Raw genomic sequence first — 25,184 nt, forward strand, 5'->3', positions numbered from 1 at the left:
ATGCAGAGCATATGTAGTCCATGCACACTTTACTGTCCATGAAATCTAATAAAAACATCATCAATGTAGTCCATATGTGACATCAGTTGGTTGATTGGAATCTCCTGAAGCATCAAAAATACATTTTGGTCCAAAAATATCAAAAACTACGCCTTTTGCAGCATTGTCTTCTCTTCCATGTTCTTCAAATAAAGAGTCAAACCATCATGAATCAGTGAATCGATCAATGATTCCGATCACCAATTTCACATGATTTCAGCAGTTTGGATCGCGTATCTAAGGCCCTGTTAGCCTAGAAATCTAGACGCACCCTATAGCGTCAGCAAATCTAATCTGCCCGCGAGTGTCGTCTAGCAACTCTCAATACCCTTCTGAACTGTAATCGCCTAACTCTTGCCGGGCCAATCACATCGTGTATAATGTCGGTGGGCGGGGCCATAATGACGACGGCCGAGTTGCATTTGCGTGCTTCTAGTAAACACAGAAACTGGCGAACAGCAGTCTTTTGAATCAGCTTTGACGCGACTCAGGAAGACTTGGAGTTAAGCTTTTCTCTGAGAAAAGAACAAAGAATGGCACTGAAGTCATTCTGAAGAAGGGAAGATGTGTTCGGAGTTTTGCCGACCGGATACGGCGAATGTTTAATCTATCAACAAGCTCTGCTTCACCTTAGTTGCTCTGGTTGGTTGTAGCGCTATCCTATCGCGTGCAGAGGGAGTTTGAAAGACAACTGTTTATCCCGCCCCTCAGATTGAGCTGTCAATGGTGAGTTTCCAGACCAAACATCTTAATGTGGGTCTGGCTTTTCAGGCTAAGGCCCTATCCAAAATGACACACTTCATGTGCACTTTTGGTCTTATGGACTTACAATGGCTATTGCATGTGCGTGTCTGTTAAGTCTACAAGACCGTAGGGTGTCCCATTCGTCATTTAAGCTTAAAGAAGGGTGCTCATGAGCACCCCCTTTGCGGCTGCTGTGCGCCCTCGATGCACACTTTAGCTGAGCCCGCAAGTTCAAGTCAGTCAATGCGGCATTATGTCGTGAAAGTGCGGACTTAGAGGAAGACCGTGAGGGTTTAGGGTGCCATTTGGGACAGGGCCAAACTGCTGAAATCACGTGACATTGGTGGTCCGAATCATTGATCGATTCACTGATTCATGACCGTTTGAATTTGAGGAACACGGAAGAGAAGACAATGCTGAATAAAGTTAGCAGTTTAGTTATTTTTGGACCAAAATGTATTTTCGATGCTTCAAAAGATTCTAATGAACTAACTGATGTCACATATGGACTACTTTAATGATGTTTTTATTCCCTTTCTGGACATGGACAGTGAAGTGGGCATAGACTGCATATGCTCTGGGACTAAAATATAAAATATCTTAAACTGTGTTCCGATGATGAACGGAGGTCTTACGGGTGAGGAACAACATTAGGGTGAGTCATTAAATCAGCACTTGGCAAATTTTGCTCTCGGGGTCCCCCTACAGTTGGGAAAAAATAATGTCCTCAACTACTGTCGTAAGCTGTCATCCTACAACAGGGGATGCCATCGCGCGTGCATTTGTTGACATGACAACCCTGATAGCCCTGAACTAGTAATGCGTGGGTCGTCTCATAACCCGCGGACCCTGTATGTCTATTTAATGGTCGCAGGTGCGAGGCGGGTTGTAAAAATATATACAGTGGTGTGGGGCGGGGCAAATAACTTCATAAAAGCGACCCGCGGGTTGGTGCAGCACTAACAGTTCCTCTGAACACTGCAGGAGTTTACATGCAGGTGTTCTTCTGGTGTGGTGTGTGAAATGTCTTCATCCCAGGTGCAGTCAGTGGCATATGTTTCAGCATGTCATATGAATATAATTTCATGGGTTTTATTTTTTTCAAATGCCAAATAATCACGATGCTCACGTTTACAAGCCAGCGTCATTATAGTAGTCTATTGGTTACCGTTTTACAGAATCTATATGATACTCCATTTCAATGTTTGAGTGGTAGGTAATCACCATAACAAGCATGAAAGCATTGGTCGGGCACGCCTCCTTCAGCTCACGCCGACGAGCAAACGCTGGTCACATGTTGATCCTCATCCTGCCTTTAATCCCATCACTTTTTCGTTTTCTCTTATTGCTTTCCTCCAACAAAACCTTTTCTTTCTTATTTGTCTCTGCTGCTTCGTACATGACTATATTATCCGACGAACAAAGTTGGGCTCGCACGTCCGAATTTAAGGAAGTGTGGGTGTTGGTGGAAGTGACGTATATGCCGTAAAGCAGTCGAATTTTGTAGTTCTTTTTGTTCTCGGGTTACTACCCGAAACCCGAAGTTTAAAAGTATGATTAAAAACGATACAGACCCCATCAAGCTATGGCAGACGTGTCATTCAACCTATTGTTAGTCGATGTATTATCACAAGAGTATTGAAAATATCTTATGAAGGTTGAAAAGTTACCTAGTGCTGCTTAAATGACATTAATTTCATTTTTGGGTGAACTAACCCTTAAACTGATATTCAGTACTTTCTCCAACACTGTCAAAAATATCTCTATTAATAACATTTTGAACATGTAGCTATATAATCAACCCTCATATTATTCAAATAATTAGACCAAATAATAATAATAAATTACTTACATTTATGCTCTTTTAAATGCTGCTTTAAACGTTACCACTCTTGATGATCCAACTGCTGCATCCCATTTCGCCTACTTACAGCCTATATATGCCATAAAGTACATAATTCTATAAATAAAAAAATACATACTTTGAGTTTATAGCAAAACAGTATAGACGTGCTTTGGAAATCTATTACGTCATTAAATTGCATCTTTTAACAGGCGCTCTGTCGCATAGTTATACCCATCCTGTCACTGTAAACTGACATGTCAATCATCTTGCCACAGATAAAGGAACAGTCCACTTTTTTTGACAATAGGCTAATTTTCCAAGTCCAAGTTAAACAGTTTAGTTTTAGCATTTTTGAATCCATTCAGCCGATCTCTGTATATGGCCGTAGCACATTTAGCATAGCTTAGCATACATCATTAAATCAGATTAGACCATTAGCATTGTACTCAAAAATGACCAAAGACTTTCAATATTTTTCCAATTTAAAACTTGACTCTTCTGTAGTTTCTGTATCGTCCCAGCTAACAATTTTAGGTTATAAGAACGTTTCCCTAACGTTCCCATTAAGTCCTAAAAACGTTTTTGAATGTTCTAGGAACGTTGAAATGTCCAGTTTGTGGAACGTTGTATTAACGTTCTCATTAGGTTCTAAGAATGTTAAATAACGTTCTTATAAGGGTGTGGAGTATATGATCAAATAAAATATTCCTGTTTTCTCCTTTAATGTACTTGCTTTTATTTATTGACATCTTATTCTTTCTTAAAAAAGCTAAAACCACTTTTATAATTGACTTTTATATTTATTTTACATTTATATTTAGTACATAATTAGTTTACTAGATTTTTCTTCTGATTGTAAAAAAATAATTATATACACGAAAATAGCATTTAAGTGTCATTAAGTTGTCTCTGGATATACAAATTATGTATCTGAAGTTTGAGAAAAAAGCTGTATGACTAATTTGTAATGACTAATACTTTTTTAATGTAGTAACGTTTTTAAAACGTTCAACAGTGTAAGAATAACGTTTTATAGCTAACGTTTTTAGAACGATTCTCAATAGCAATTAACTTTGGCATAACGTTCTAATAACGTTACTGCGAGAACGTTTTTTGATAACGTTGAGAGAACTTTCAGAGAACGTTAGCCAATGTTCTGAGAACGTTCCCTGTTAGCTGGGGTGTGCTAAGACCAACGGAAAATGAAAAGTTGTGATTTTCTAGACCGATATGGCTAGGGACTATTCTCTCACAATCACGGAGCTTTGCGTGATAGCGATGATATACGCAGTGCCTGAAAATAGTCCTTATGCTGGTGATTGTCCGATCTGATCTGAACAAGAAAGAGGAGTACTGCCTTTATTATGCTAAAATAGATAGTGCTTCAGCATTTCATTGAATCCTTTCCTGTCTGGTATATTTAGCCTAGCTTATTGCAAAAACAAGTTTAGAACATGAATTTTGAGTGTTTTATCTTCGTTTCCCTCCCCCAAAAAACTCATGTGTCATGTGCAATTTTTTACCTAGGAAACTCATATTTACGATCATTCTGAGAGCACGTGAAGGCAGCATTAGACACTGGCAGGAGATTAGATTTGCTTCCGCGGTGCGTCTAGTTCCCTTTCGAGAGAGGTTCCTCGTAATACGTATGGGAAAAACTCCTTTTCTCGAGAATGTGAAGCAAAACTTTTAATAAAGGTATCTATGTAAAGCGCAGTGAGCTGCACGGCCATAGCCCAGCGCGAGGAGCGCTCTGATTGGCCGGGCTGCGGCAACTGCAGGAACCTATGGTGAGGCGGCTGAGAGGAACGAACCAATGGGGGGCGTTCCAGAAGCCCGCCGAAAAAGGTGCTTATATTTGCATACAGGAGGCTATATAAGACCCTAATTCGCCATAGGTGTCAGATTTTATCTCCTTCAGCGATACCTTCGCTGGTCTCCGGAAGAAGCACCGCCGTTGAAAAGGCACCAGCGGAACCTGCAGCTGAGGACGACGGACTCCCTCTCCGCCTTCTCTGCCGTTCCAGCTACGCCATCCGGCGTTATATATCCTTTAAACTGTGTCTATGTTGAGTGTTATATGTGTTTGTGTGTGTGTTGCCGCTGCAACGCCACTTCTAGAGCTTACAGGCTTGTTCTACTCGAGGACTCTCTCGTTCCGCCGCGTCGTTAAGCGCCGCGGAAAGACGGAGCTCTTCTCACTCTCCCTCTGCTCTCGTCCCGTCGCGCTGAATAGCGCCGCGGAAAGAGAGAATGTTAGAGGACATGAGCACACTCAAGCCGAAGCTCTCTTCACTCTGCCGCCGCCGCGGCTCTTCTTCCGCCGCTGCCACAGAGTTGTTCCCACTCTTCTCTCATTCCGTCGCGCTACAGCCGCGGACAGAGAATACTAGAGTGAATAGGCGAACTCGAGCCGAAGCTCTCGTCACTATACCGTCGCGCTGAGGAGGCGCCGCGGACAGACGGAGTTTTTCCTCAGTCTTCCTCTTCTCTGGTTCAGTCGCGATATCGCCGCGGACAGAGAATACTAGAGTGAATAAACAAACTCGAGCCGAAGCTCTCGCCGTGCTAGAAGCGCCGCGGACAGAGTTTTACCTCACGCTTCCAATTCTCTCGTCCTGTCGCTCTATCGCCGCGGACAGAGAATACTAGAGTGAATAAACAAACTCGAGCCGAAGCTCTCGCCGTGCTAGAAGCGCCGCGGACAGAGTTTTACCTCACGCTTCCAATTCTCTCGTCCTGTCGCTCTATCGCCGCGGACGGAGAATACTAGAGTGAATAAACAAACTCGAGCCGAAGCTCTCGCCGTGCTAGAAGCGCCGCGGACAGAGTTTTACCTCACGCTTCCAATTCTCTTGTCCTGTCGCTCTATCGCCGCGGACAGAGAATACTAGAGTGAATAAACAAACTCGAGCCGAAGCTCTCGCCGTGCTAGAAGCGCCGCGGACAGAGTTTTACCTCACGCTTCCAATTCTCTCGTCCTGTCGCTCTATCGCCGCGGACAGAGAATACTAGAGTGAATAAACAAACTCGAGCCGAAGCTCTCGCCGTGCTAGAAGCGCCGCGGACAGAGTTTTACCTCACGCTTCCAATTCTCTCGTCCTGTCGCTCTATCGCCGCGGACGGAGAATACTAGAGTGAATAAACAAACTCGAGCCGAAGCTCTCGCCGTGCTAGAAGCGCCGCGGACAGAGTTTTACCTCACGCTTCCAATTCTCTCGTCCTGTCGCTCTATCGCCGCGGACAGAGAATACTAGAGTGAATAAACAAACTCGAGCCGAAGCTCTCGCCGTGCTAGAAGCGCCGCGGACAGAGTTTTACCTCACGCTTCCAATTCTCTCGTCCTGTCGCTCTATCGCCGCGGACAGAGAATACTAGAGTGAATAAACAAACTCGAGCCGAAGCTCTCGCCGTGCTAGAAGCGCCGCGGACAGAGTTTTACCTCACGCTTCCAATTCTCTCGTCCTGTCGCTCTATCGCCGCGGACAGAGAATACTAGAGTGAATAAACAAACTCGAGCCGAAGCTCTCGCCGTGCTGGAAGCGCCGCGGACAGAGTTTTACCTCACGCTTCCAATTCTCTCGTCCTGTCGCTCTATCGCCGCGGACAGAGAATACTAGAGTGAATAAACAAACTCGAGCCGAAGCTCTCGCCGTGCTCATTCTACCGCCGCCGTGCTGAAGCGCTGCGGACAGAGAATACTAGAGTAAGTTAGACGAGCGAGCTCGGGCTGTTGGGTATGTCAAGAACAATGTCGCTGCAGCCCCTTCCACAGCGCGTTGCTGACTAGAGCGCGGCTTACGTCATAGCACGCGCTCACTGTCAGAGCATAAGGGCGTCGGAAAATGGCTGCCAAGCTAAGCCCTTTTTTCACTCTATCACTTCCAGTCCCCTTTATTCAGGCGGCTGGAAAGGTTTTTACACTGTAGACAAAGTGTCCACTACACAGTGTGCACCCCTACATAAGCACTGTTAATTCAGCCTCACAAAATCACAAATAAATCCCGCCGCGGCCGGATTACACCATATAAAGTCAACTAGCCTTATTGCAGTCAACTAGCCTGTGGTCAAACACGCTTGTCTGCATGCGCGCTTTCAGTCTAGACTAGAGCATAACGGCATTGTGGAATGGCTCACATACCACCCGCACTTCCTTACATTCTCCCAGTTCCCTTAAGTTAAGTGACTGGAGATGAAATATTGCAGTCAACTAGCCTGTGTTAAACACGCTCGTCTGCACACTAATGCTGTGTGCGTTTACCCCTGTGGATTTGCTCACTGGTTTGCACCGTGGGTATTCTACGTAGGTTGTGCGCCACTGCACATTGTTTACACTACACACAAAAGAGCTTTCTATGTAGGAAATGTGCCCACTTTACAGTCTGCACTCCTGCACCCAAGCACTTTTCACAAAGTTCACTCTCGCACACACAATATAAATGTGAGGCGTGCGCCCACTGTAAAGCCTGCACCGCCAAAACTAACACTATCCCCACAGTGTTACAAGCAGTGTTACAGCACAAGCAACCCGGCTAACAGGCCCCTATTACTAAGCGGCCAGCCCCCGAATCTAATTCAACCCCTGGCTTTACGAGCCCAGGCCTGGCAGGCCATTCCTGGTATATAATATTGGGTGTTGAACATATAAAACGAGGTTCTCGCTACAGTTTTGCTCGCAGACCCCGCGATTCAAGCCGTGGTCGAGCCCTCTGTAAGAAGCAGTGTCAGTCACGTGCTTCTCGCTGAGGCATTGAGACTGTTAAAGGAGAGAGCGGCGAAAACAGTACACCCGACGCTAGCGAGTCAGGTTTTTACTGTCGCTAATTCCTCATGCCGAAAATGGGTGGCGGTCTCAGGCCCATTTTCCAGGCATCTGAACAAAGCACTTATGACACGCTCGTTTCAAGGTGCTGACGGTGAAACAAATCCTCGCGCACATTCGCCCCGGGGATTGGGTTTTCTCAATAGATCTGAAAAACGCATACTTCACGTTACGATAACCCCCCACCCCCACTACAGGCCATTCTTGAGATTCGCCTTCGAGGGGCAGGCTTATCAGTACAGTCATTGTCATAGACTCAAGACTTACGGCATAAGAACCACCACGTCTTGATAATGTACATAAAATCGCTAGGGCAGCCGAGATCAGACTCTGTTCACTGCATGGCTAAGCATCTCATTTTATGGGCAGAGCACAATCTGAGCTCCCTAAGGGCGGCTTACGTGCCAGGTATTCTGAATCAGGGTCCGGACATGTTATCCAGAGGACCCATGTCCCCAGGGGGATGGTCCCTTTACCCGCAAACAATTCAGCTCGCACAGCACACGCTGCCCAATATTTTTTCTGCAAACGCAGGGATGCCCTGGCCCATGTTGGCCCAGACTCCCTCTATATGTTCCCTCCGATCGCGATCCAGCTGCACCCTGTGCTTTTTAATAGCCCCACTTTGGAAGAACCGCACATGGTTCTCTATACTGTTTCAGCTGTCAGACACAGCCCCATGCCTATTCTGCCAATGAAAGGGAAGGTCTGGCATCCCAATCCCGAGCTGTGGGCCCTCCACGTATGGCCCATCAACGGTATCCGGGAACCTCTCTGACAAGTTATGAACACTATTTCGGAAGCTAGAGCCCCTGCTATCTGGCAGCTCTGCTTTGAAGTGGTCAGTGGTTTTCTAACCAATGTGCCACGCGAAACATCGACGCACACTCATGCGAACTGGCGGAACCGCTCGCTTTCTCCAAGAGCTAATGGATGCGGGCCGTCCCCCCTCCATACTCGGGGTGTGTGTCTCCGCCATAGCAGCTAGCCACGCTCCGATCGCGGCACATTCACTAGGGAAAAGTGATCTTATTGTGTGTTTTCTTAAAGGGGCCAGGAGATTCAGCCCGCCTTGCCCCTACCTCGGTCCCTATTTGGGACCTCGCCATGGTTTTGGAGGCCGTGAAGGGTTCCCCCTCCTAACCACTTCAGAACACGAGCTTGAAGCACATATCACTCAAAACCGTTTTTCTGCTGGCTGTGGCCTCGGTTAACCGAGTGGGTGGCTTACCTGCACTCTCCGTGAGCCCTTCCTGTCTTGAGTTTGGGTCCAGCAACTTCAAGGTTGTGCTCAAACCGAGGCATGGTTTTATGCTGAAAGTGCTATCAACCCCTTCAGTATGCAGGTCTTTGCACTGCTTAACCCGCGTCTCAGAGAGAATAAGACGCAAACCTATTCTGCCCAGTCAGAGCATTGAGATTGTATTTAGAGCGCTCCGCCCCCTTCAGGCAGTCGGATCAGCTCTTCATTGCTTCGGTGGCCGCACTAAAGTTTGTGCTGTCATGAAACAGTCTCTCACACTGGATAGTGGATGCAGTCCCACTAGCATATAGGTCCAGGACCTAACCTGTCCTACAGGCATTTAAGCCCACTCCTCTAGAGGCATGGCCTCATCTTGGGCTTGGTCGTGTGACATTTCTTTGGAAGATATCTGTGCGGCGGCAGGCTGGGCCTCTCCGTCCACTTTTATCAGATTCTACAAGTTGGAGGTTCCAGCTCTACAAGCAGGGCTTCTCTCCATCTAGGCTCTATCTTGACCCTGGCAAACAGATTGCCTTACATTTTGGCCTGTACACATTAGTCCTTAAGCACTATTCATTCATCATAAGATCCGACTATGTCCGATCAGCTGTTCAAACGAACCGACTCTTCCGGTTCTTCATTCCCCTTATAAGCCGCCTCTGTCGGTGTCTCGGGGGTTTATAACATGTGCTTTGGGTATACTGGGTCAGTCAGCACACACGGCGCTTTACATTGTGTTCCCATACGTAATACGAGGAACCTCTCTCGAAAGGGAACGTACTCGGTTATTTTCGTAACCTCGGTTCCCTGAGAGAGAGGAACGAGTATTACGTTCCGTGCCGTGTTTATGCTTCTCAGGTATCGCTTCAGTCGATCTTAAAACCTGACACCTATGGCGAATTAGGGTCTTATATAGCCTCCTGTATGCAAATATAAGCACCTTTTTCGGCGGGCTTCTGGAACGCCCCCCATTGGTTCGTTCCTCTCAGCCGCCTCACCATAGGTTCCTGCAGTTGCCGCAGCCCGGCCAATCAGAGCGCTCCTCGCGCTGGGCTATGGCCGTGCAGCTCACTGCGCTTTACATAGATACCTTTATTAAAAGTTTTGCTTCACATTCTCGAGAAAAGGAGTTTTTCCCATACGTAATACTCGTTCCTCTCTCTCAGGGAACCGAGGTTACGAAAGTAACCGAGTACGTTTTCTAGGCTATTGATTGTGCTCATATCCGCCATGTTTGTAGCTTTTTATCACTTTTATTATTGTAGTTCTGAATCGTGTGGTCGACTGTAAGGGTGTGATGTGATCCACAGTTCGAGAATACCGAAAATAGAACATCCGAGAACTTTTGGTATATTTTTGTCTGCTTTGTGGCACATTGTAATCTCACTTCTAGTAAGCACTTTGGAAATTATCATAAACTGTAAAAAAAAAAAAAAAAAAAAAAAATTATATATATATATATATATATATATATATATATATATATATATATATATATATATATATATATATATATATATATACACATATATACATACACACACATATATATATATAAAATTTGTTTATTATGCTGCAAAATCCCACAAATTGTGTGTGCAAATAGTGAAAACTTGTAATAATACTTGAACACTTGAAATAATTGTGAATTCAATTATTTATAAAAACAAATATAACGTATAGAAAGAAAACAGATACATTGTCATTTTCATGTTTATAATTAAAGAGACTTACATTTGGAAAGGCGTTATTACGGACGCCTAAAGGTCCTACTCAGGATATATAAACCGCCACAGCCAGCGACTTCGTCCTCAGTCGTTGTTGGTGTAAGTTGATGCAGTATGTGCTGGTAAGCGCTTGGGTTTTTGGGCGTTAAATTATGACTGTATATTTTCTGTTTATCTGGAGTTTATGTAATTGTGATTAACAATTTAAAAAGGCTACTAGAGTTTAGTTTATAACATCAATTTATTTGGTAAGTTCATTATACTAAGCGCCAACTTCACCACGTGGCGCGTGTAAATGGTGACATGGTGTACTGTATATTAGCGGATAGTATGCGAGTTTCATTTTAATACGATATTAAATGGTTTAAGGTGAGAGTGGTTTAAAAATTGGAGTTCATGTGCTTTTTTTTTCTTTTTCCAGGAGACCGAGTATATCAGGACCCAGCACTGCTACCTTGAGGTGAGATACGGCTGCATTGTTTTGGAATGTGTAACGTTACATTTGTAAAGCACTTCTATGATGTTTAGCACTGGGCTCTGAGCTTATGTGTAGACAAAAGTGCAACTCTGCTCTTGACATGGCAGAGTCTGAGAAGTATTGTTGAAGTGTAATAATAAAAAAAGGATTAACATTAAGTGTAAGATGCTTAATAAGTTGTATCTTCTTGCAGGGTGGAATCTGGTGAGATGTGAATGTGGCCCGTTGACGAGCTTCTTCCTTTCTGCTAATGGTGTCTAACGTGAATTTTTTTTTTTTTTTTTTTTTTTTTTTTTTTATATAAACCATACAAATGCATAGTTAGTGTGACTGTTTTTGACTATTAAATGAAACTTCACCCTAAAGGTCTTCATTGTTTTCACTTTGAATACAGTTTTAAATGTTATTTATATAGTACTCCTCTGCAATGTGATCTTGCTACTTTGTATATAGAATTGAGCGCCCCCCCCCCCCACACACACACACACCAATGAGCAGGAAATTGGTGACTAACAAGGGGGAAAAAATACCTGTTTAGCTTGGGGACACTAGGAGGACTGCCATTTTAGAATATGAATTTTCTGAGAAGACAGTTTAGGCAGCTCATCCTGTTTAAAAATGTATCTCCTTTTTACATGAGGTGTATCGCTGCCTTGCATAGTGTTCCAAGTTGAGTTGCATCTTAAATTATATAGTTCAGCTTCACTGCTCCGGCACAACAAAAAGGTCAGAGCTGCACACCATAAAAATAACTGGCTAATTTGTGTACACTGTGCTGTTGTGGTTTGTAAAAAGTTTATTCAGGGAAGTATTAAACAAAGCTATATATAATTGAGGTTTTTCTCCATTATTAAACCTCTTGCAGACTGCAAGGGGGATGCACATTTATAAGAAATAAATGGGTTTAAAATCAATGTCTGCAAGTCAAATAAAACAGTAAAAAAAACAAGCCACTCTGTAATTCCTGCATTTATTATAATTCTAATAGCATTTATTCATTTCTTAAACATTTGTATTTCATATGTGTACATGTATAATCTCATACACATTTTTGTAAATAACCTCTTATCTGTTCATAGTTAATTTTCCTCAATTTAAAAGAAAAAATATGCTTTCTGCACACCCTGGACAGCTACTGCATTTGTTCCTGTGTGATCTGTGACCTTCCTGGGTCACATTGTCCAGACCCTTTAATGGCTATGTGTGATCTTTAATGTGGATGATCATGGATAAACTGTCTGTTAGAATATATTAACTCTGCCCAGGAAGAGTGAAACATGTCTTTTACTCCACCTAGTGGCCAATACAGGAAAGTGAGAATTACCATTCATCAGGGTACAAAACCAGCTGTTATTGAAACGAATCAGTTCTATGAATTTGACTGAAAAGATGAAACCGAGAACACAGGATGTGTAGAAAGCATGATTTGATTATACGTTAAACTTGTTAAACATTTGGAAGACAGAGATTCTTTAAAACTTGGAATCTTTTTTTTTCCCATCTCAACGATAATTTCTTTCATTGTCCTTACTGTTATCAACATCACTATACTTACCAGTCTTAAACATCAAAAATACTTAAAGTTCTTCAATCTTTTTATCCAATGTTGGTGATTATGGTAAAGCGAGAGCTGTGATGAATGATGCATGAATCCCACACTCGTTCTGAGAAGACGCACAGATGCAAGATGGGCAGAGAGAGATGGAGGGAGCGAAATCTTTACTGATGGTCCTGAAAGAGACAGACAGACAGTAAAGTAACAAAGGTGAAGGTGTCTGTGGTTTGTACTTAAGGTGACAGTAGATGAAAGGAAGAGAAAATAGGAAAAAATAACCCATGAAAGAAAGTGCAATGTGATGATGAGGAGCCCTTTTAATTGATTGAGCAACTATTTGTGATGTGGGAGATGAGGGCTGGAGGTCACTAGATTTACTTGTTTGTGTGAGGGAATATGAATATATACTGCCGCAGACAAACTCCTTGATAGTCCTTGCATACAAAGTGTTATCACATTAATTTTGCGTTGGAAGGGAAAAGCAGGAGGGTGAGGGACATTGTAAGATATGAAAAGTATTGTCTATAATTTAAGTCCTAGAGGTACCAAAGATCTGAATTTGCATGTGGTCACAAACTGAAAAAAATATGTCAAGAATAAACACCTGTCCAGCATTTGCGCTCAGAAACAAACAAGAAACACTGCAGCTCATAGCGATAACAGCAAGGACGATGAGAACAGTGAATGTAATAAATAACATTATCTCTTGTTAAATCAACAACAGATTTCCAGACCCATTTAGAGTTTAAAAATTGTTATAGGAACAATCATTGTATTAAAACAGATATTAGCACATATCCCTCACCCAAGTCAGAGTGCATGTTCGTCTTGCCTTCGCTCCATAGAAAGAGTGTTTTTTTTTTTTTGGAAGGAGAAAGGGAGAGAAGGAGACTTGGAAAGAAAGGAATACAGGCAGTTTGGTTTTCCCTCTCCCTCTTCTCCATGTTGTCTCCTCTTTTAAAATGGAGCCTTGATATCATCAATAGGTTTGCTGAAGTCATAGTCACCTCTATATTTTTAGAGTCTGTGGTAAAAATGTTGATAAATTTTCAGTAATATATATATATATTTTTTCTTTTTACAATGTTGTATCATCTTCCTTCTTTAAAAGATTTTTTTGCTTGTTTTAACATGATCTTCATCTTGTATCCATACATCAATATTTTACTGTGTCCCATTATGTCTTATAAATAAAAGATGAGTGTATCATCATCGACAGGTGTTGTCATACGTTTGTATGTTTCTATCAATAAGCTGAGGATGTACTGTCTGCATGTATGTATGTGTTAGAATACGTGTGTCTACTCTGTTGGTCTGGGCACTTATTTTTGCTACGGGTTTGTAATACAGTGACCAGTCTGTATATGTGTGTGTATATGTATATATGTATATATGTATATATATATATATATATATATATATATATATATATATATGTATATATATGTATATATATATATATATATATATATATATATGTATATGTATATATATATATATATATATATATATATATATATATATATATATATGTATATATATATATATATATATGTATATGTATATGTATATGTATATGTATATATATATATGTATATGTATATATATATATATGTATATGTATATGTATATATATATATGTATATGTATATATATATATATATATATATATATATATATATATATATATATATATATATATATATATATATGTATATATATATATTCATTATAAGACATGAGAAGGTAAAGAAATTCTAGTGAAATACAAGATAAGCACAAGCCCTAATCTGGCTTCGGCAAAATACAATCCCTCCATTGTTGAGGTAAAAACACATAACAAATCACGGTCATGCCTCTAGTGATAACCTTTCACATTATCATGTGTACGCACGCACGCACGCACGCACGCACGCAAGCACACACACACACACACACACACACACACACACAATCTACAGGAACCCACGCATAAACACAGTCATACCAAATAAGTGCCTGCCGTTAAACTGACCTCTATTTTAAGGGCTTCCCTAGTCATGCCAGACAGGAGGTTTGTCAGTACTTGCCCTCCCTGCATTGGTCTCCATTAAACCTGCTCTAAAAATGAGATTGTTTATAAATATTTGTTGGCAATAGACTCGGCTCAAAATCTGAGAAAAAGAGAAAAGACAGCAAAGGAGGTTTCAATATCTCTCTTTCTCCCTATCTCTTCCTAAATAACTATAGAAAACAACAAAGCTAAAGAGCATTTTGATTGTTTCCCTCAACTTATTTGGCTCAGATATGTAGTATGTTACCTTCTCATGTTGTAACCTTGGTTTTCTTTATGGAGTTAGATTCCCCTATTTGATTCTTTCAGTTATTTCCATTTTGATCACTTTGTGAGTGCCTGCAAGCTCAAACTATGTGTTCTGTTTAAATATTGATATGTACGGATGTGTTTTTTTTCATGTTTTCGTAGACTGAATCACGAAACAGTGCAGGCTTTCACAGTTCGACAGGCCTTCAACTCTCTTTTTCTTGTATCGCTTCATCTGCGAGCAGGCAGTTTGATATCGAAGTCACCTCTTCCTGCATTTTTCTTCCTTCAGGGAATAATCTCTGATGGCAGCAGTTGTCACCTCATCTTTCCTGTTCTCTCAACTCCGGTTGGCCTCGTCTCTCCTTCTGCCTGTCCGTTCATCTCGAGGTGAGAGGGCAGAAATGGGGAAAGTGCTAGAAGACAGCCTGATGATAAGGGGGAAGGTGGAAAGTCTTTATAAAGAAGTACATTTTGTTCTGTTCATCCCCCTCTTTCTGTTCTCCATCTCTTTCCCCATGCCTTCATGGATCTCATGCAGAAGCCCAATCCAAATGTTCCCAGAAGATAGCAAACAATAACATATCAGCATTTCACCTCATCTGTTCTAGCTTTTTTTGCTCATGCACTACCCCTTTCTCACCCTAATCCCTCTCCATCGCTGTCCTCCCTTGTGTCTCTGCCTCCCCTTCTTTCTCTCCTCTCACCTGTCCATCACTCTCCTGAGCGCCCTCTCTATGTTCATGCGATGGCCAACCCTGGTCACACCCAGGTCCAGGTAGTCGTCCTTGGTAAGAGAGGGCAGATGCGTGCCATCGATCTCGTTGTCTAGGAAACGCTCCCTGTGCTCACCCAGGTTCAGGTAGCCCAGCCAATCTGCAACGTCATACTTGGTCCAGTATGGGAGTGGTTTGGAGGCGAAGGGTTTGGTGGGTGAAGGGGGAGGGAGGTGGGGATAACTCAGGCAAGTGGGTGGAGGAATGGGGTGGAGAGGTGGGGATGAAGTCCCTGACAGGAAGTGGGTGGGGGAAAGGGAGCGAGAGACCACAAGAGAAGAATTCGGAGGCGGGGGAGCACCCGAGGGGGCAAAAAGAGGGGGAGAGGGAGAGAAGTAGGGGTCCCCAAGGGGATTGGCAGGTGAAGGTGGTGTAATAGAACCACGGAGGTCATACAGGCTGCTATAGAGGGGCGTGGTGGGGAGAATAGGAAGAGAAGAGGGGCGGGGAGGACCAAGCTTAGGCCGATCAGATGGAGAAATTAATGGGCTGGGTGCTCGTCTGCGCTGGGCGTGATGTGACTCTGCCTTACGAGACTCTCGGCTGGGGATAAATTGGAACTCGAGGGCTTTGGTTCGGTAAACGGGCCGGTGTTTAGGTGAGGTGGGGTATGGTGAATATGAGGAGGGAGAAACAGGTGAGTGAGACCGAGGAGGAGGCTGGGATGAGGCGGCAGGGGGCTGAGGGGAAGGAGATCGAGCCCAGTTTGGGTAGAGAGGCTGGGAGGAAGGGGTGGGGGAGGGAGACAAGGCAGGCTGAGAGAGATGAACAGGAGATGGGGAGCTAGAGCGGACAGAGGGAGGACTCAGTGCACCTGTGGAGTCCTCTGAGAACCTGAAATAAGAGTAAATAACATACATAAAGGCAAAATAATAAAAGGTAGGACAAAACAAGAGAAAAAAGGTTGATAGTAAAGACAAAGAGAGAACAAGGAGGTATAGTGCAGCAGTTACCTGTGTCTGATGCGGGACAGACAGATGAACATGGACAGTGCAATAAAAAGCAGAAATCACAAAAAAAGAGGAACAGTTTAAACAGACACAGTTGCACAGTACACACAATGAGTTAAGTGATGTTTGAGACATTGTTATTAAAAATGGTTTTTATTAAAAATAAACCATGTTAGTCTAAATACCCAAGGAGTCCATTAACTAAGGCCCTGTCTACACGAAGCCAGAGCTTTCCCAATCCGATCTTTTTTTTCTCCTCGTTCGAAGAAATATCTGCGTACACACGAGAGCAATGAAAACAACTCAAAAACGATGTGGTATACATGCCAGGCCAGTGTGTGGTGCTGTAATTCTGCCACAGAAATACACTAAAAACGGAGAAGAAGATTTGTGGTTAGAAGGGGTATAGCAGTGGTAGGAAGTGAGGCAAAATCTCATGATAAAATAACAATAAATATATAATTTCACAAAATATACAGATTGGCTGTACACATGAAAACGTACGTAAGAATGTCGTTTTCAGATTTATCCACTCTGGGATCCAGTTTCAGAAAATATTGAATTTATATAAATAAACAAAACGCTGATATGGTACAAAATGTATAAGTATACAGCTAAACGTGTCTCCGTGTGGACGGGGCCTAAATGGCTCAGATTTTGATGACTTATGGCATCCCAAATCACACAATGCTCATGCAGCTGAGAAATTCTAATGCCACATGCCTCCTTTCAAGGCAACCATGCAGACATTAACATAAAGCCATGCACATATACCTATACTAATGATAACACACATATACCTATGCCTGCTCAGTGATCTCTGAGCCCCCCAGTTCTCGGTTCCTTTGCTCCTTTGCTGTAATTTGGTGCTTAGTTCGTTGATGATGCTTGCCTTCATACCAGACACGGGAGGATGCAGTTTACGTGTCTCTACATATGTCCCCACATTCTGACCCCCTCCCTCCCCCATGGACTGCGCTGTCCCAGCCGACCCATCACCCCACAGAGGTTTTATCTCGGGAGTGCGGGGACGGTCAAAGTACATTACAGAGGAGCGAGCGATCCCTGGCCCTTCCCTCATCCCATAACCATCACGGGCATTCAAATCTTCCTCATCTCCCTCTTCTGCCTCCTCCTCCTCCTCCTCATCCTCCTCCCTGCGACGGTGGTAGGCAGGGGGTGCCGTGCTGGTTTGGCACCGAAGATCTCCGGCCCGGCTGCCTTCTCTGTACCTCTGTGTTTTTGGGTAGGTGGATGCAGTGCTGGCGGCTTTGGCATTGTGCATTTCAAAAGTCTGTCCATCAAGGTAGCTCATGTAAGACTCTAAAAAGTCTGACCCACTTGATCTGTCAGCCTCAGACAACCCACCTCTCTCTCCAACTCCTCCTATGCTACCTATTCCTGCTCTCTCTAACCTCTCTCTGACCCCACTACCACTGAGTGCAAGGATGTTGTCTAAGTGATGGTCACTGCTGCTTCGGCTGTCTAGCTCCTCAATCCCAGAATCTACTACTGTTTCCTGGGACTCACCGCTCTTGGTTGCAGCTGCACAGGGTGGTGGATGATGCTCTGTGCTAGGCCGCCTGCTACCCCCTGTAGCTACTGTGGAGACTGTTGCCATGCGTGTATGTGGTGTGACAGCAGCAGCAGTAGTAGTACTAGTAGTAGAAGAGGCGACAGATATAGAAGCAGTTGTGGAACAGCTTGCGGTCACAGTTGAGGTGCCTCTGAGAGAGACAGAAGTTGCAGGATTGGATGTTGCTACTGGGGGCCCCCGGTAGGCAGGTGGAGCTGGAATAGAGAGAGGAGGTGGTGTGGGAGAAGAGGAGCGCCCAGCAGAGTGTGTACTATTGTATAAGTGTTGCGGATGAGATAGGCCAAACGGTCTATGGTAGGCGGTGGGTGGTGGCGGAGGTGATACAGAGGGAGGTGGAGGTGGCCCAGATGGCTGCAAGTTAGAGGGGGAGGGAGGCGGTACAGGGTTGGGGGAAGATGGAGAGGGAGACGGGGCTGACTGTGTTAGGTTGGCAACCTCACTGTCATAGGAAGTAAGACTGGAAGTTGTGGAATCTCCTGCCTGTGGTGAAGGCAGGGGTGTGTGAGGTGGGAACCCAGCCATAAAGGAGTCTTTTGAAGGGGGAGGAGGTGGGGGGGGAGGTGGTGGACGATGAAGCTGCTGACGGGCTGTTACATTGTGAGACATCATCGCAGAGTAACTCAAACCACGATCAAAACTATTGGCAAATTCCAGAGGTGGAGGGAGAGGATCGGCAAAAACAAACTCATCATCTGCATCTACTGAGGGAGCTGGGGGAGGAAGCACCATTAGACTTGTGCCACTTCCGCCTTCACCTGTGGCTCCTGCTGAAGGACGTGTAGGGGCTGCTGATGGAGGAGGAGACGGTGGTGTTAATGAAAGGATGTACGCCCCAGCCTCACTCTCCATCCTCAAGAACGAGGGGCGTCGAGGCTGCTGGGTCGTTGGTTGTGTAGACTGTTGCTGTAACTGGGTGTGAGCTTTTTCTATTTCTCTTTCCCTCTCTCTTTCTCTTGACCTCTCTCTCTGACGCTCTCTTTCACGCTCCTTGTAGGTGGGCTGATAGTGAGGAGACTGATAGTGGTGCGTGTGGACAGTTTTGTCCTCAGAGAAACGAACCCTTAGGCCTTCTCTGGGAGCAGAGGTGCCAGCAGCCTCCCTATCGGCACGGTCTCCTACCCCTGCTTCCTCACCCCAACTGCTCCCTGCTCCACGCAGGATCCTGGGAGATGGAGGGCGAGTGGATGTGGTGGTGGCAGCTAGTGATGAGGAGGTAACAAGGTATGAGGAGGAACTTGAGGATTGAGCAGCAGAGGAGGCTGCAGAGGAAGAAGAGGCCATTGAGTAAGAGTTGTGTGATGTTGGTTGTGCAGTGGATGAGGGAAAAGCCCCAATGCTGGACAATTGGCGGCTAAAATGGTGTTCAGTAGTCCTCTCCCTACGTATGCGACCATCATCCTTCAAGGCACGTTCCCGTGCAGCCAGTGCCAAGCCTAGTGGGGATGAAGGGTCCAGGACTTTCCCTGTTAATGGGTGAATGAAAGTTGTTGTGGAGGCTTGCTGCTGCTGCTGTTGTTGTCGGCCTCCTGCCCCATAGAAGTCAGCAGGTACAGACTTAGGCTGGTAATCCCCAAGTGGAGCAGGTGAGGAGTACTCAGGCAGGCCAAAGGCAGGAGGCATACTGCGTGTATGGTGGATAAAGGTATCACCTGAGAACATGCCTTCATCTATAGATTTGGATGGTCGCAGGCGTGGTGAAGGCTGGGAACTGAGCTGTTGTTGGGACGTCTGGGTTCGTCCTCCAGCACCTCCTACTCCACCCAACTCTTCCTCAGCAGAAAGAAAAAAGGAGGCACTCTTCCGTCGTGCTTCATGGAATCGCTCTCGATCCCTGCGAGCTGCCCCTACTATGGCAGCACCAAACTGGCTGGTAAAGTCCAAACTCTCTTGAGTACGAAGTGAAGGGGGTGGAGGAGCAGGTGTAGATGGAGGGGCTGGTGGTGGAACAGTGGGTGCAGGTGGGGGAACAACAGGTTGGGGTTTAGAACTGTCACTCTCTCCTGAAGGAGGTGGTTCGGCCTCTACACTGCTGCCTTGGCTACTGCGACCACTGCTGCTGGTGGAAGGGGCTTTAACAATGATGGTTGGGATAGGGATGGAGCTCTTCTCCACAGATCCCTTTCCTTCCAAGGTGCCCTGGCCTTGACGCAGATCCTCAACCTTTGACTGCTTCACTAAGGGCCCCTTCCCTCTCCGGGTACCACCTTTCGGTACACCACCTCCCCCTATCGCACTGCGATCCACTCTGGAAGGTTGGCTCTGTGTAGTCTGCTGTTGTTGGGGAATCACAGTAGCAACACTGGTGGGTGGGACGGCATTGCTGTAGCCCCTTCTCAACACTGAAGCCTTTGCCCCTGCTGCTCCTCCAGCCCCTGCAAGGTCCCCTGTGTACCCAATCACCTTCCTGGAGGCGGTCCTGCTTGGCACAGAGGGGTGGGCTTGAGCATGGGAATAAGGGAGGTCCCCGGTTCCTGGCCCAGTAGGTGGTCCAGGAGACCTGTCCCGAGGTCCATGAGTGACATGTACTGACTGTGAGTAGAGCTGATAATGTGCAGAAGATGAAGTGGATTGGGACACAGAAACAGATGGTTGCTGGGATGTCTTGCCCCTAAAGCCAAGAGGGGGAGCTGAGGAGAATGGGGGCTCAGGGGGAGCTGTAGTAGGGGGAGGAGGTATGTCATCTGGGCCAGGTACTGAAAGACTGCGGGCAAACTTCATGGCTGGAGGATGAAGGAACTGCTTCTCCTCCTCAGGAACCCCTGCAGAAAATGATAAAGAGGAGAGAGATTAAATACATTTTCAAGGTAATTAATGAAGGGAGAATGAATAGAAAGGATGTGTTACAAAACAGAAAAGACAAAAGCAAAATATGCCTGAGAGGCAAGGAGAATATATGACAGCCGGAAATGAAAAATAAAATAAGAGAAGGAAAATAAAATATATCTTCATTTCCTTAAAATGAGCAGAGGGCAAACAAAACGGGATACAGAAATGAGACCATCTTGTAGTATGTCTGTCTGTCTGTCAGCTTGTCTGTTTATTACCATAACTGATCTCCCAGTATGTACAAGCCATTCACCTCTCTACTTTTACAATGCTGTTTTTTTGTCAGAGCAGGCTTTATTAGTCAGTAATAGTTGGAGTATGTTATAGAAGGACAAATGCTATACCTATACACTATGTCTACCTGATGGCACAAGAAATTACACTAAGCTAAAGCTATAGCAAGCAAACTAACAAATGGCCTTCATTTTTAATTTAAATAAAGGTACCAACTGTGTAAGCCAAGAAAGTGAACATTTTCACAATTTGGCATGGGACAAAAAGTGTTTCTCATAATGAGCGTGTGCTAATAATTTTGGGGGTTATAAATGGGCTGTTCATTTCATAGAGCGACCTACAATAAACACTTATGTTGATCACCAGTTGAATTAAATAACATTCGCCTTTGTTATGACAATTGGTCTCTTCTGTAACCCAGTCAAACTCCTGACAAGATTCTTATGGACCGTTTCAACAAACTTAATTGTACAGGCATTATTCAAGACAAATAAATTATTACAGATGATAAGCATTAAAGCAAACCCACAGTTGCACTCTTTTGAGTTCTTTAAATGCACATACCATAAACGTATAGCAGTATGGCTAAACAGACAGACGGGTGGGCAGACAGACAGATGGACTAACAGATAGCCTCACCGATGGACTTCTGTCGCAGCATACCGTGCGGGGGGCCATGGCCAGACACAAATTGACCACGGTCGTAGCCTAGCCCTGCCCCAGAAGATGTCATTCCCATTCCCGATTGGTCGAAATTTGGCTGCCAGGAGACATGGAACAAAGTAGAATTTTAAAAAAATTACTTAACATTATAGACCAATTTTTAAAAGTCTGCAAATTTGCATAAAGAATTCTGCAAAAACAGAGTTTAGTAAATCCTCAGCATCAATACCTCATTCCATAATCATTATGATATTTGTGTAAGTAATCTTAAGTAATTACTACAATGGTATCAAACACACCTCATTATAAAAGCCTCTTCCCCGTTCTCTTTTTACCCCCTGAACCCGGGGTCCTGGGGCTTCATTGGTACTGATGGTCTGCTGTGCTGCTGCTAAAATCTCATCCAATTTATCTGACATAGAATAATAGAGATTAAAAAAAAAGAGTTGAATTTAAGGAATTGTTCACTCAAAATAATAATAATAATAATAATAATATATATTAGTATATAAACATTTGAGTAAATATATATTTAGTATATATATATATATATATATATATATATATATATATATTCCCTCAGTAGGTGCATATATATATATATATATATATATATATATATATATATATATATATATATATATATATATATATATATATATATATATATATATATATATATATATATACGCACCTGAGAAAACATTTACTTGAGAATATTTCAGAAATTATGTGTTCCCGTATTTTTTGTTGGTTGAACCATGTTTTAAACTGTAAACATGCACTAGATGTATATTTTTGAATACTGTGCCATGTTTTGTTGTTTTTGTATTTTAAAACTCATTCTCCATTCTCCTGGCCTCAGCCCATGACTCAACGGGATGTCTGCTCCCTGATTTTGTACCCCAAGGATATAAACTGCCCTCAGTGAGAGCACCGTCCCATGGCCCCACAGGATGATCTTGTGAGCCACTTTGTATAGTAGGCATGGCCTAAGAATAATAAAAGAGACCACCGATGTGTTGTCTGTACGAACAAGCACATGACCGCCTCTTAGGTTTGGGAGGAAGTGTTTGAGTGCAACGAACACAGCCATTATTTCAAGGGAATGTTTGTGCCACGAGAGAGGATGGCCCTGCCATAGACCATGAGCCAAGCATCCATTCATGCTTTGCCCCCAAAAGTGAATCTCAGGAACTTCCTGTGTTGTGGGAGGATGGATAAAAGGATGCGTCTTTGAGATCAATCGTGACAAAGCCGTCTGGACCCGAGTTGTGACATGATTAGTTTTAGAGTAAGCACCTTTAAAAACAGCATTTTAGCTGACGTAGATCTAAAATTGGACAAAACCTCCCATTCTTATTTAGAAGGATAAAATAACAAAACAAAAAGCCAAAATTCCTGCTGGGAGGAGGGATACGTTCTATAACTTTCTTTCTCAGCAAAGCATTTACCTCCTATTCCACTAACAGAGCCTGCTCAGGGCCTACCACTTTGGGTAGGACCCCGTTGAACCTGGCAGGGCAAGACCCAAACTGAATTCTGTAAGCTTTTTCTACTGTCTGCAGAACCCACTGAGATATATTTGGCAGCAGTTTCCATTCTGCCAATAATTATACTAAGGGAATCAGTCTCTCGAGAGTCTTTGATGTAATTTGAGTAGCCAACTCGGCACCCTAAAGCAGAGAATAACCAAACTGACTCCGGGTGGACGTTGAGACATGAGCAGCACACGAGGTGGTGGGGTTGACAAAACTGAGGGCACAGAGAGGAGATTGGCACCATGTAATGAGGTGTAACCTCAGAGGGGTCTGTCCTCAGAAGCCTGACACCACTGGCACTCCCTAGAGATCATACCAGCTCTTTAATAGTCTCAGAGCTCACCAATTTGCCCTCATTGAGGTCTCTAAGCAGGTCAGCCTGGTATGCCTGCAAGAGGGCAGGTATAAGAGCATCGAAAATACATTTTGGTCCAAAAATAGCAAAAACTACGACTTTATTCAGTATTGTCTTCTCTTCAACTTATGTTTTCAAACCTCAAATAAAGATTCAAACGGTCATGAATCAGCATATTGATTCATGATTCGGATTGCCAATGTCACGTGATTTCAGCAGTTTTGTAGTTTGAAACGCGATCCGAATCATGAATCAATACAAAGACAATGCTGAATAAAGTCGTAGTTTTTGCTATTTTTGGACCAAAATGCATTTTTGATGCTTCAAAAGATTCTAATTAACTAACTTATGTCACATATGGACTACTTTGATGATGTTTTTATTCCCTTTCTGGACATGGACAGTAAAGTGTGCATACACTTGGATACGCTGTCTGACTAAATATAAAATATCTTAAACTGTGTTCCGATGATGAACGGAGGTCTTACGGGTGTGGAACGACATTAGGGTGAGTCATTAATGACATCAATTAAATTTTTGGGTGAACCAACCCTTTAAAGGACAATGCAGACTCTGGCAAGCATCTCTTCAACCCTGGGCATTGCCCACCCCATAACCACAGTCCTTCAGTCCCAGGATGTTAGAATTATTGGATGTTTGGGGGCCAAAGACACGATAGTCTTCTTTATTTCTCATAGATTTCTTTTATGATAATGGTTTGGTCTTGTGGTCTCAGTGTGAATATTGGAAAACGTCGAGGTTGTGATCGGGATGGCAAACTTCCTGTTTCTCTGCCTGCCAATTGATGTTTAGCCGAGTTACACACAGTTTAATATACTATTTGCTTACCAATTTTATAATGTGACTTTTCCAATTGGGGGTCAAAATGCTGTTCTAAGACAAACAAACATTCTGCTAAACTTCTCTTTGCTGCTCAGTCATACAGGTTTGGGTGAATGTTGGGTGAATGAAAAAGATGACTGAATATTCTTTTTTTTTTGTGAAATATTCCTATATTTCTTAACTTTATGTATGACATATAATGTATAAAACTATTGACCCTCTTACTCAAAGCCATCTGATAAACTGTCCTCTTCTTCTCTGTAGCTTGTGAAGACTCGAACTCTGTAACAGAGGGACAAGTTTCATCCTATATAAAATATTTGCAGACCCATTAGGTCAACTGTCTACTGCAAGACAGAGAGAGTGGAACAAAGAGTTTTACCTGATTTTTTTTTCCATGGGGCAGATGCTGTGATCAAGCAAACAGACAATGCAAGTAAATGTAAGGTGGAAAACCATTATCCTGTAGTAATACTCTGTGAACTGTTAATGCTGAAATCACATTCCCTTCAACTAACAAGTAGCAAGAGGTTTAACACTTTTAAAATTGTATTGACTGTACACTCTTTTCCACCAAATTTGGTGGAAAAGAGTCTACAGTAAATAGAATTCTGTACATATGCAACCTTAGCAAATCAAGAGA

At 43.6% G+C, this 25,184-nt stretch overlaps 1 protein-coding gene, 1 long non-coding RNA gene and 1 other non-coding gene across 3 annotated transcripts in view; 2 read left to right on the forward strand and 1 right to left on the reverse strand.

Moving 5' to 3' along the window:
• Positions 1 to 10,513: 10,513 nt before the first annotated feature.
• LOC137053101 (uncharacterized) lies at positions 10,514 to 11,363 on the forward strand. The gene is made up of 3 exons (XR_010899940.1): positions 10,514 to 10,543; positions 10,843 to 10,881; positions 11,093 to 11,363. It is a non-coding gene; the product is annotated as an uncharacterized lncRNA (long non-coding RNA).
• On the forward strand, positions 10,931 to 11,020 carry LOC137057246 (small nucleolar RNA SNORD88). The gene has a single exon (XR_010900443.1). It is a non-coding gene; the product is annotated as a small nucleolar RNA SNORD88 (small nucleolar RNA).
• Positions 11,364 to 14,158: 2,795 nt separating the features above from the next.
• shank1 (SH3 and multiple ankyrin repeat domains 1) overlaps positions 14,159 to 25,184 on the reverse strand; it is a 128,121-nt gene continuing 117,095 nt past the window's right edge. The window contains exons 21-27 of the mRNA XM_067415555.1: positions 24,924 to 24,950; positions 24,767 to 24,823; positions 22,102 to 22,214; positions 21,779 to 21,899; positions 17,283 to 20,838; positions 15,464 to 16,366; positions 14,159 to 15,184 (exon numbers count right to left, since the gene is read on the reverse strand). Coding sequence (XP_067271656.1) covers positions 15,097 to 15,184; positions 15,464 to 16,366; positions 17,283 to 20,838; positions 21,779 to 21,899; positions 22,102 to 22,214; positions 24,767 to 24,823; positions 24,924 to 24,950 — 4,865 coding nt within the window. The 3' untranslated portion in view covers positions 14,159 to 15,096. The remainder of the gene's footprint in view (positions 15,185 to 15,463; positions 16,367 to 17,282; positions 20,839 to 21,778; positions 21,900 to 22,101; positions 22,215 to 24,766; positions 24,824 to 24,923; positions 24,951 to 25,184) is intronic.

The sequence above is a fragment of the Pseudorasbora parva genome, chromosome 2, assembly GCF_024679245.1.
Source record: "Pseudorasbora parva isolate DD20220531a chromosome 2, ASM2467924v1, whole genome shotgun sequence".
Lineage (NCBI taxonomy): Eukaryota > Metazoa > Chordata > Actinopteri > Cypriniformes > Gobionidae > Pseudorasbora > Pseudorasbora parva.